A 12124-nucleotide genomic window follows, 5' to 3' on the forward strand; every position below is an offset into this window, starting at 1 on the left:
ATACGTGGTCCTTATCCTCCAAGAGATTTTAATCTATTGAGTCAGATACAGGGAAGTTTACAAATATGCACAATGATTCCCAGAGTGCAGAAAAAGCTAAAGGAGGAAGTGATCGCTTTTACCTGGTGGGCTAGGAGAGGCACAGAAAGGCGCTCTGTGAGCTGAGCATGGAGGGAGAAGGGAAGAAGAGCGCATCCACAGCAGCAGGTAGAGAGAGGGTGCACTCTGTGTGGTACAAACTGCTTCATTAGAGGGAGGGACTGAGCAACAGTGAGGAAAAGTGCTAAAGCAGAAATAAACTGCCCGACAGTTATGTACTGGCCTCTTCCAAACCACTCTTCCTTCCTTTCCCTGGCCTACTTCTGTCTGGAGAGTGTTGTTTTATAGCCGTGCCACCAGGCAGACCAGATCATGAGCTCTTTCCAAACTCAGAACTAAACCCAACAATTTGACAGCCTTTCTTCAGAAATTGCATGTTTCCTTAATACTCAGTGAAAAATCTTTTCCCAATTAACTTTAGGTTTTGACCAAGAAGAAGTTACAGGACTTAGTAAGAGAAGTGGATCCTAATGAACAGCTGGATGAAGATGTGGAGGAGGTAAGGTGGCTCTGTGTCCCTAAGGGCTGGTAGCTAAGAGCAGAGACTTGGAGGCAAACAAATCTGGGTTGGATTGGGTTATACAGGGCATTGAACCCAGGGCCTTGCACATGCCTGGCAAGCACTCTATATCCCCATATTCCCAATTCTTGTCTTTTCTTTTTTGAGTACTGGGATTGAACCCAGGGTTGCTCTACCACTTAGCTACACCCTTGGCCCTTTTTTTTTTAAGTTTTTTGAGACGGTCTCACTATGTAGCCCAGGCTGGCCTTGAACTTGGGGCAGTTCTCTTTCCTCAGCCTCCTGAGTGGTGGAATTACAGGTGTGTGCCACCGTGCCCAGTTTGTTTTTTGTTTTGAGAATGGGTCTCACTAAGTTACCCAGGCAAGACTCTAACTTGCAATCCTCCTGTCTCAACCTCCTGAGTAGCATGGATTACAGGTGTGCAACACTGTGCCCTGCAGAGGCAGGCAAATCTGAATTTGAACCTTGTCTCTGCACTTACAGCCTGTGCAACTGAGGATAAGCTGCATAGCTTTTTGTGATTCAAGTCCTCCTATGTCAGTAGGGTATGACGCTATTTACCTATGGGGTTATCGTGAGAATCCCATGGAATAATTTATACAAATCACCTAGGACAGTGATGGCAGACCTTTTACAGCTTTCAGTGATACCGACAGCCCCTTCCAGCACGAATGCTCTAGGTTGGCCACCACTAACCTGAAAGAAGGCTTAGCACTTTATACCCAGTAGCTGCTACTGTGTCAAGAAAGACATAGACAGCTGAGTGTGATGGTACATGCCTGTAATCCCAGCAGTCTGGGAGGCTGAGGCAGGAGGATGGCAAGTTTGAGCCAGCCTGGGCAATTTACCAAGACCTGGTCTCACAATAAAAAAATTAAGGGGCGGGGATTTAGCTCAGTGGTTTTACTGCCTACTGTGCAAGCACAAGGACCCAAGTTCGATCCCCAGTACCAAAAATTAATTAATTAATTAATTAATTAATTAAAAAGGGCTGGGGATGTGGGGATATATCTCAGTGCAAAGGCCCTGGGTTCATCCAGAGTACCACAAACAGACATACAATCACAATCACAATAAACAAAAACCCAAAAGACATAGACTGTTGCAGGCAATAGCAATTTCCATAATTTTAGCTGTTTCTATAATCTTCTGTTATTCTAAGTAGTAAATGTAAGCAGGTATTCTTTGATTTCCTTAATTTTCTTGTGTGTGTGTGTGTGTGTGTGTGTGTGTGTGTGTGTGTGTGTGCGCGCGCGCATCTGTATTAGTGGGGATTGAACTCAAAGCCTTCACACTGAGGTACATACCCAGCCCTTTTTTTGGTAATTTTTTTTTTTTGGTACCGGGGACTGAACTCAGGATCTTGCACTTTCGAGGCAGGCGCTGGAACCACTGAGCTAAATCCCTGGCCCTTTTGGTAATTTTATTTTGATCAGGGTCTTGCTAAGTTGCTGAGTTGCCCAGGGCTTTAAGTTATGATTTTCCTGCCCCAGCCTCCTGGAGTCCTAGGCTTATAGGTGTGTGCCTCTACACCTGGCTTGATTAATTTTCTAATCGTCTATTGACTTCCTGGTAATGGTAGATAAGAATTTTTTTTTTTCGGTACAGGGATTGAACTCAGGACCTTGTGCTTGCAAGGCAGGTGTGGTGCCCCTGAGCTAAATCCCCAGCCCAGTACATAAGAATTTTGTTAACACTCCTCACACATATGCCATACAACTTGCGTTTACTTCATTTTTCTCTTCTATTTTTCATCCTGTTGTAGTTGTTGTAAGTTATATTTGCTGAGGGAGTTTTTCTTAAATTATGCTCTATGGTTTTTAACTTTTTTGACAAGAGGGTAAAATTTTCAATTTCCAAGAACTTTTTTCTTTGGTTTTCGAGACAGGGACTCACTATGTAGCCCAGGCTGGCCTCAAACTCATGCAGATTCTCCTGCCTCAGCCTCCCTAGTGCTGGGAATACAGGTATGTGCTACCATGCCCAGCACAAAGAGTTTTTCTTTTTTTTTTTTTCACAAAGAGTTTTTCTTGTGGATTAGACCTCCCCATTCTGTTCATATTTTAGGTTCCAGTATCTTCTGTTATTTCTGTCTCTGAGGGCATCACTTGCACTTTTTACTTTTTGTTCTTTTCTCACATTGTCTGTTTCCTTTGGATACCCCCACTTTAGCTTGTTTAGTCGGGACCTTCCACTTTCCAGGCAGAGTTGGGCAGAACCACTGAACCTTGCACTTTCCTGGCCCTGTTTATTCTGTTTTTAATGCTAATTAAGATATTGTCTTCAAATGTTTGATAATTCTGGATATCCATTCTTAAAGAATAAGCCACCAGAAAGGTGATTTTATTGTGTCTGGTGGTGTGTGTCTGTAGCTATTCAGGAGGCTGAGGCAGGAGGATTGCTTGAGCCCACAAATGCAAGACTAATATAATAAGACCCTGTCTCAAAATATATATGTATGCAGGGCCAGGGATTTAGCCCAGTGGCACGCACCTGCCTTGCAAGCACAAGGTCCTGAGTTTGATCCCCAGTACCAAAACAAAAGGCTGAGGGTGGTGGTTCATGCTTGTAATTCCAGAACTTTGGAGGCTGAGGCAGGAGAATCACTGAGCGTTCAAGCCCAGCCTGAACTACATAGTGAGACCCTGTCTAAAAAAAAAAACCACCCCCAAATAAAAAAGATAAAACTAGACTCTCCCAGGAAAGAACGGAAAAGGACAAAAAGAGAAAATCAGAGGAGGTGGAAACAAAGCTTTTATACATAAGGGAGGGAGGAGAATGGGGAAAAAAAGAAGCAGCAAGATATGTCATATACTGGTACAGATTCCCTGTAATGAATGTTATCATTATGTATATCTAAAATGTACTAATAAATGTTTTGCAACAAAAAAACTAGACGCCCCCAATAAAATAAGATTAAAAAAAAAGAAAGAGAGATGATGGAAGGGATGGAAAGGAGACGAAAAAAGAACCGAGATGTGTTATCTCCATGTATCAACTTCACACAGAGAATGCGATCATTATGTATTGCAAGCATGGACTAATAAAAATAAAAACTGAAAAGAAAACCAAAGCAGCTCACTGGAGGGTGGGGGTGGCTCCACGGTAGCGCTCTTGCCTAGCATGCTCAAGGCTGTGTTTAGAATCTAGCACCACAGAAGTAGTTGATTGGAATCTCTTAGCTGCACAAGTTTTTCTCTTGTTCATACTGCTTTTGTGGATTTATATGGTTTTTTTTCACTGTGATCGAAATGGGTTTAGAGAGAAAATAGGTTGTGTTTTTTGAGACAGGATCTTGCTGTGTAGTTCAGGCTGGCCTTGAACTGGAAGCAATCCTTCTGCCTCAGCCTCCTGAGTGCTGGAATTACAGGCATGCCCCTGGCCATTTTTGGCTTTGAGCTGCAGAGACAGAGAGAGAGAATGAATTTCCTTTTCCAACAGAGAAAATGACCGTGAGTAATGGTGCAGCAGAGCAAGGAATGTCTGTGTATCTTCTTGTAATTTTAGTCAGGTTTTTTGTTTGTTCGTTTTTGGTCAACAGAGAAAGTCATGGGGAATCTATTATCCAATTAAAATTTTCATTTTTTTTTTCATGTAGATTTTTATCTTCAGAATTCTGATCTTGCTTCTTACACGGTTCAGGAATAATCGATAGTGAAGTGCAAAAATCTTAGGATTTAGGCTTAAAATTTTTAAAGTTGGGCCAGGTATTTAGCTCAGTGGTTCTGGTGCCTGCCTTGAGGAAGGACCCAAGTTGGATCCCTGGTCCCCCCCCCAAAAAAACAAAAAAAAACACCTTTAAGGTTGAATCCTGTTTCCACTCCTTTCGTAAGTTGAGCATGGTGGTGCACACCTGTAATCCTAGCATTAGGGAGGCTGAGGCAGGATTCCTAGGAGTTCAAGGCCAGCCTGCAGTACATAGTAAGATTCTCAGAAAACAAAAACAAAAAAATAAATAAATAAAAAAGGACTGCATTATCTAATCCTTGCTAGGTAGAAAGTACAAAAAGTACCTCCTCTGAAAGGTGTGGTTTGTACTTGACTTGGATAATATTTCTGTTGTCCTCCTCATTCCTTACCCTCCCCTCAGCCCAAATGCTGATTCCAGGCCCACTAAAGCTGACTAATTCGGGACTTGGAGAAAACAGTTGTCCCAGCAACAGGCGCCCACCCTGCCAGCGTCATGGTGACTCTCCCCACTTTGCCTCTCCAGATGCTGCTGCAGATCGCTGATGACTTCATCGAGAGCGTGGTGACAGCTGCCTGCCAGCTTGCTCGGCATCGCAAGTCCAGTACCCTGGAGGTGAAGGACGTCCAGCTGCACCTAGGTACGTGGCCTCATTTCCCCTAACATAGCTAGCTGTGCAGCTGCTCCTTTAGGACTGGTGCGGAGTGTGAAAGGAGCCTTCAAGCCAAGATCAGACTTTCGGGTGCTGGACTTATGTATTCATTCAACAGCAGCACTAAACAAAGGAGATAATTCTGTCCACAGTAGGGGAGTGAGCCCAGGCCTTGGATTTGAAACCATATTCTGCTTTCTGGGGGTGCCACTTTATCCTTCCTTCCTTCCTACTTGGTTTCTCTTAGAGCTTGTGTCCTTGTTTGTAAAAGTGGGTATCATAATACCCTCCTTTCAGGGTAGTCGTGAGAACCATATACTGTGTTTGTGAAGTGACTGGCACATATCCTAGTGTGGTGGCACAGTCCTGTAATCTCAGCATTCCGGAGGCTGAGGGAGGAGGATCACTATGGGTTCAAAGCCACCCTGGGCTACACAGTAAGTTCAAGGCCACCCTGAACTACATAGTGAGACCCTATCTCAAAGATAAAACAAAAAAAAAGTTACTGGCACAGGGCCCAGCACAAAGAAAGTGCTTAGTAATTTGTACCTACTGATATAATATCATTCAAATAAAATTATCCTCTGGGCCAGGGATTTAGCTCAGTGGCACCACATCTGCCTTTCAAGCACAAGATCCTGAGTTCCTTCCCTGGTATGGGAGCGGGGACAAAAACAAATAAAACTGTCCTCAGGGCTGAGGTTGCAGCTCAGTGGTAGAGCACTTGCTTAGCATATGCAGGCCCCTGGATTTGATTTCTAGCGCTACAGAAAACAAACTATTCCTAGCCCGCACAGTGTTGCACACCTGCAGTCCCACCACTCGGGAGGCTGAGGCTAGGGATCACTGCAAGTTCAAAGCCAGTCTAGGCAGCAAAGTGAGTTCAAGACCAGCCTGAACTACATAGGGAGACCCTGCCCCCCATCCCCAAACAAAACCAAAAATCAGTTCCTCAGTGTTCCCGTGCAGTTTTTCGTATATTTATGCACTTTTCCTAATAATACTATAATGTGCATACAAATTTGTATTCTTCCTCATTTAACAGACACTACATCTAAGCTTGGGGTTTTTGGGGAGAAACTGATTTAGAAAAGAGTGAACCCTCTTCTGCATCAGTTACAGATGTGACCAAAGAAAGAGAAGGTCTGTGACTGTAGTCAGGCCAGGTGAATGATCCAGGAGATATTAAGGGATTTAGGGGGTGGCTCAGTGGTAGAGTGCTTACATAGCATGCACAAGGCTGGGAGTTCAATCCCCAGTACTGCACCAAGGACAGATAAACAGTAACAGCTGGCTGTTATAGTCAGTAATAGTTGGAGACATAGCTCAGTGGTAAAGTACTCACCTAGCATGTGTGAGACCCTGGGTTTGATACTCAATGCTACTACTACTATTACTAATACTAATAATGGTTGTTAGCCAGACATTGTGACTAACACCTGTAATCTCAGCTATTCAGGAGGCTGATGCAGGAGAATTGCTTGAATCCAAGAGGTAGAGGCCAGCCTAAACAACACAGTACAACCCTGTCTCAAAAAACAAAAACAAAAGTGGTTGTGAACTGGGCATGGTGGCACATGCCTATAAACTACCACTCTCACAGATCTGGAGGCCCAAGATGGAAATCAAGGTGTTGACAAGGTCATGCTCTCTCTGATGGCCCTGGGGAAGGATCCTTCTTGGCTCTTCATAGCTCCTGGAAGTAGCTGGCAGTCCTTGGTGGTGTACAGCTCAGGGCCGCAGCACTCCTGCCTGTCCTTCACTCTCCCCGTGGGCCTTTCCCCTATGTCTCGGTCTCTGTGTCTCTGTCTCTTCCTTTTTTTTTTTTGAGACAGGGTTTCCCTGTGTAGCCCAGAGTGGCCTTGAACTCACAGAGGTCCTCCTGCCTTAGCCTTCCAAATGCTAAGATTACAGGGATGCGCGACTACACCTGACTTTACATTTACATTTATATGTGCTTCAAATCTTTCATTCATTCTTTTTCTTTTTCTTCCATCTTGAAGATAGCTAACTTCAGGCTGGGGATTTAGCTCAGTGGCACCACGCCTGCCTTTCAAGTGGAAGGTCCTGAATTCGATCCCCGGTACAGAAAAAAAAAAAAAAAAAGATAGCTACCTTGCCTAGACTGGACTTGAACTTGTGATCTTTCACTTCAGTCGTCTTTTTTTTTTTGAGACAGTGTCTCGTTGTATAGTTCAGGCTGGCCTTGAGCTCAAGGCAGTCCTTCTGCCTCAGCCTCTCAAGCCTCAGGCTCTTGACTGGTGGGGGTTGCTGGTGTGTGCCACCACATCTGGCATGCATGACCTCTAGGCTCTGAAATCACACAGCATCCCTCCTTTTGAATTCTCTTCTTTGAGGCAGTCAGAAAGACTATTTTGAGCCAGGGTCTCCTTATTTGCTAAGTTGTGTGGGCTGAGCTGAATTTGTAATCTTCCTGCCTCTGCCTTCCAGAGTGCTGGGATCATGGGCTTGAGCAGCATCTCTTGGTGGGAGAGGTATGGAGGGATTTGCAGGAATGTTACAAAACCACCACAGCACAGATTCACATACAGAAAGCAGAGCCTGAACGAAGAGTGGGGGGGTGCAGGCTTCCTGCTCAGAGGCCACAGAGTTTCAGTTTGGCTTGATGAAGACAGAGAGAGAGGAGGGTGATGGGTGCACAACAGTGTGAATGCACTTAATGCCATGGTATATTTTTAAATGATTTTAAAAGCTAGACGTGCACAGCTGGCCGTAGTGGTGCATCCCTGTAATCCCAGCACTGGGAAGGCTGAGACAGGAGGATCACTGCAGTTCAAGGCCAGCCTGGGCTGCATAGTGAGACCCTGTCTTTAAAAAAAAAACACTTGGAGCACAAGCGCAAGGACCTGAGTTTGATCCCCAGTACCAAAAAAAAAAACCACTTGGAGCAGACATGAGTGATTGTGGGACCTCTCATGGGGTGGTGTTAGTGCGGTCCCTGTCCCAATCCATCTTCCCTGGTACCGGTCTGAGGGTCCCATCATGCTCCCGGGGTGGCTTCCCAGCCCTCACCCTGTGCGGGCTTCTCCTTTGTAGAGCGCCAGTGGAACATGTGGATCCCAGGATTTGGCTCTGAAGAAATCCGGCCCTACAAAAAAGCTTGCACCACAGAAGCGCATAAGCAGGTGAGGGGCCTGGGGCAGCTGGCGCCTGCCGTCTGGAGCCGCACCTCAGAGGGGCCACCTTAAGGGGTCTCCTTTCCCCACACAGCGGGCAAAGAGGATGAGAGGCAGCACAAGCAGCTGTCTTCTTGGTGCTGCACTGTGCTCGCATGGCCTCTCATGTGCATTTTCTCTCAAGTCATGGGGATCACTTGAAGCTCTTGATTCTGGGCTCTTGCAGTATGGATGCTCATGGCCTCCGCACCTCCTTCACGACATCTTCTTTTATCCTTGTTGGTTCGAAGCCCACATATGGCTCTGAATAGAGTAGGTCAAAGAAATACACTGTCCTTGTGTGGAGATGTGGTACCCAGGTTGCTCTACCAGACACACTGGGCTGGGTACCCGGATGGACTTTTGTTCTCAGTCCCTCCTAACAAGGAACTTAGGGGCCAGTGTAAGAACAGCCCTTCTCCTGTGAGCGAGCTGGCCCTGCATTGGTCAGGCCAGTCGTGATATGGGACACGGCCGCTGTGCTTTCTATATTAACTGGCTGCTCAAAAAGCGAGCTGTTTCCAAGCTTGACAGGTGTGACTGGGAAGCCCTGGGTGTGTTCCTTGCATTTTCATGGCCTGGTATCACTGAGGCAGCTATTGGCAGAGCTTGTGGAGGACCAGGAAACTGCCAGTAGACTGAATTGAAAGGCTGTGATGGCCTTCAGAAGGGAGTTTCTCCTGTCACTCTTTCTGACTGTGCTCCCAGCTCATCCACTGCTCAGCCCTACTTATTTACTCAAGCAATAGCATAATGTTGTGAAACAGTCACTTGGTCAAAAAGAGTGAGCAGGAAAAAAAAAAGAGGGACCAGGGCAGGGGATTTAGATCAGCAGCCCTGTGCCTGCCTGGCAAGCACAAGATCCGGAGTTGGATTCCTGATATTGGGAAAAAAGGGTGAACAAAGCTGGGCAGGGTGTTGCACACCTGTCATCCAGCACTCGAGAGGCTGAGACAGGAGGATCGCTATGAGTTCAAGGCCAGCCTGGGCTACATAGTGAGTTCAAGACTAGCCTGAAGGGCCCTGGATTTAGCTCAGTGGCACTGAGGCTGGCTCAAAAGTGCAAGGTCGTAAATTCGATCCCTGGTACCAAAAAAAAGCTATCCTGAAAAAAAAAAGCCTGAACTGCATAACACGACCCTGTATTTAAAAAAAAAAAAAAAAGCAGTGCCAGGGATTTAGCTCAGTAGTTCTGCTGCCTGCCTTGCAAGCACAAGGTCCTGAGTTCAATCCCTGGTACCAAAAAAAAAAAAAAAAAGCCAGGAGTTGTTGCCCTTCACTGCAGGTCACCCGTGAGATGCCAGCTTCCTTGGATGTGGCACCCGGTTTGAAATGGAGGTCCTTTCCCTATTTTCTCCATCACTCTAGGGAGGAAGAGACTGGGGTCAGGAAGAGCCTGGAAAACATGTTTGCCAGCCTTTCCCCTATGTTTCCAAAAGACAAGGGCTGTCTCTTTCTGCTCTTAACTTTTTTGCTGTCCTGGTAGCCTAGAGCAGTTGAGGTCTAGGTGAAGTGTTCCCCGGCCAGTCCACACATCCCCGGGCCCTTCACACTGTGCTCCTGTGGCTGCAGTTCCCCAAGGCTCCCTGCAAGCTCCTGGCTTGAACCTGTGTAATTGCTTATTTCTCTCTCCTTTCAGAGAATGGCATTGATCCGGAAAACAACCAAGAAATAACACACAGAAAGGTCAGGGTATGGACCTGTCCAATGTATTTGGAGATATTTGAGCTGAGACCTCAGCCATCTCATCCTTGGAGTTTTGTTTTTTTTTTTAATGCTTTACAGAGAAGCATATATTTTTTATTAACAGTGCAGCAATATCTATAATGACTGAGAGGATCTGCCAAAAGAATAAAGCCTCCTACCCCAATTTCCAGTTCCTTTTCCCTGCCGTCTTAAAGAGGAGCAGTATATCTTCCAGAGAAGATTTTATTTGTGGTTTATTATATAAGTGATTGAATATGGGACGAAACATTATGGTTTTATTGGATGAGACAGTATTAGGATTTGTAGAGGGTTTTGTTTCCTCCTCCCTCCCCCTTTTCCCTGTACTTTGTAATGTCAGTGTTTATATGAATATGAATTTGATTTGCTTTTCCAGAATAAAGAAGTTATTAATTGAAAGACACAGGGTGCATGGCTTAGAGCCTTTGACACTGGCCTGAGGGGATCTGACCAGCAGGGGGAAGCACTGGAATTGATTTCTGAGGCATACGCTGGGATTTCCCATTGTTTTACTCCTAGGAGCCATACCATCAGTAGGTGTTTGAGTCTGCTTTGTCTCCTTCAGCTGGGAAACAGACCCCAAACTAATAGTATCCTGGTTTGGGTAATGTTAATGTGGCTAAGAACCCTGTTTGAACACTTTTGCAACTCCTAGAGAAAGTTGGATTCCTTCTTGGCCCCGACAAAGAACAGGAGTAGCCTGGGGAAAGCCCTGGCTGTCCTCCGCTGTCACAGTCCCTGGTCCTGGGATTTTCATCATCACATAGAGGAAGCCAATCCCCTTCCAGACCTCAGAGTTGAGCCTTTGATGGCACCATCCCTACTTGGGCCCAGAGGTGCCCTCGGGTCAGGGAGGCCTCAGGCTCAACGTGAAAGCTCATCTACCTTGCCCACCTCACCCAACAGGGGTCCACTGCCTCCTGGGGCTAGGCCCAAAGGGACCCGTGCTTCCATTCCATTCCCTGGCACAGCTCGCAGATCTCAAGGGAGCAGCTCAGAGGCTGTGCTGATGTCACTGTTGCTCCTGACGGACATCTCAAGCCTGCATGGGAATAGCTGCCTTCGCCCTTTCTGCTGGCCTTGCCCAACACTCGGCCACCAGGTCACTCTTGTGGCCTGCAACCAGGATGAGGATATTGGAGGGTTTTAACCTCCAGAACATGCCAGTGCCACTGGGCAGCGCTCTTGAAGGATGTTCTGTTGGCAATAACAAGCAGCAGAAGGCCTCTGAGTTCTGACAGTAGGAGCCAGGCACTGACCTCGCCAGCCAGGAAGGAATCCAGCATTGATTTTGAGTCCTACACTAAGGAGAAAAGGGGACAAGAGAACTGGAGAAGACCGGTCCTTAATCAGCTGTGTGACAGGTAAGTGGCTTCCTCTCTTTCAGTCTCACTGGCCTATCTGCACAGCAGAGGCGTGTGGATTTGTTGGACAAACCTTTATAAGCAATTCTGGCAGTGGGGAAAGAGCGAGGGAACAGTCAGCGGGAGGGAGAGGGTCACTGGGCTGGAGGAAGCAGCTGGGCAGTCAAGGAAAAATGCTGTTGGAGCAGAGATCTGAGGGGTTGCGCTGAAGGGTGGCAGGGCTCTCTTCCAAGGAGAGGGAACTGCACATAAATGAGCCCTGTGGCCCTGCCAGAGTCAGGTCTTCATCCCGAAGTAATGGGAGCCACTGAGGCACAGTTATCCGAGAGGCCCAGAGGTCTTAAGAAGGCAGTGTGGCTAAAGCACAGGTGAACATATGGGAAGAGGGCAAGATGAGCAGGAAGGGAGCTTGGGTGCAGCCCTCAGGCTCAGTGTGCAGCGACAGCATCCCAGCTTCTCAGTGGTCCACGTGCCTGGAGGCTGTGTGTGTGCTGCAGGAAATGCAAGCCCCAGCAGGCCGCCTCTGGTCTTCCCTCCCTCCTCTCGTCAGTGTGAGTGACTTAACTGGTGATTTGTTAGTCTCAGAAAGATTCCATCACATAAGAGGATTCTGAGACTTAAAACTGACATAAAAACCGACATGGTGGCACACACCTATAATCCCGGTCTTCTGGGAGGCTGAGGCAGGAGGATCTTAACTTCCTGGGCATTTGGTGAGACCCTGTCTCAAAAAAGGTTGGAGAGGGCCGGGGATTTAGCTCAGTGGTTTCATGGCCTGCTGCACAAGCACAAGGACCTGAATTCAATCCCTGGTACCAAAAAAAAAAAAAAAAAGGGTTGGAGATATAGCTTAGTGTGAAGGCCCTGGGTTCAATTCCCAGGACTGCTGGGGGCCGA

General features: G+C 46.7%; 1 protein-coding gene across 8 annotated transcripts in view; it reads left to right on the plus strand.

The window, feature by feature from the left end:
- Taf12 (TATA-box binding protein associated factor 12) overlaps positions 1-10262 on the plus strand; it is a 29517-nt gene extending 19255 nt beyond the window's left edge. For 5 of the 8 annotated variants that reach the window (XM_021263198.2, XM_087215447.1, XM_021263199.2 and 2 more), the window contains 3 exons: positions 521-598; positions 4836-4950; positions 9778-10262. In XM_021263198.2, the coding sequence (XP_021118857.1) occupies positions 521-598; positions 4836-4950; positions 9778-9965 (381 nt within the window). In that variant the 3' untranslated portion in view covers positions 9966-10262. Of the gene's footprint in view, positions 1-520; positions 599-4835; positions 4951-8019; positions 8109-9777 lie in introns of all 8 variants that reach the window. The other 3 variants (XM_087215449.1, XM_004850771.4, XM_087215450.1) reach the window with 1 other exon arrangement.
- The last annotated feature ends 1862 nt before the right edge of the window (positions 10263-12124 follow it).

Source organism: Heterocephalus glaber, unplaced genomic scaffold (assembly GCF_053883595.1).
Source record: "Heterocephalus glaber isolate CG9 unplaced genomic scaffold, H.glaber_assembly_v1.0 deba00001452, whole genome shotgun sequence".
In the NCBI taxonomy this organism is placed as follows: domain Eukaryota; kingdom Metazoa; phylum Chordata; class Mammalia; order Rodentia; family Bathyergidae; genus Heterocephalus; species Heterocephalus glaber.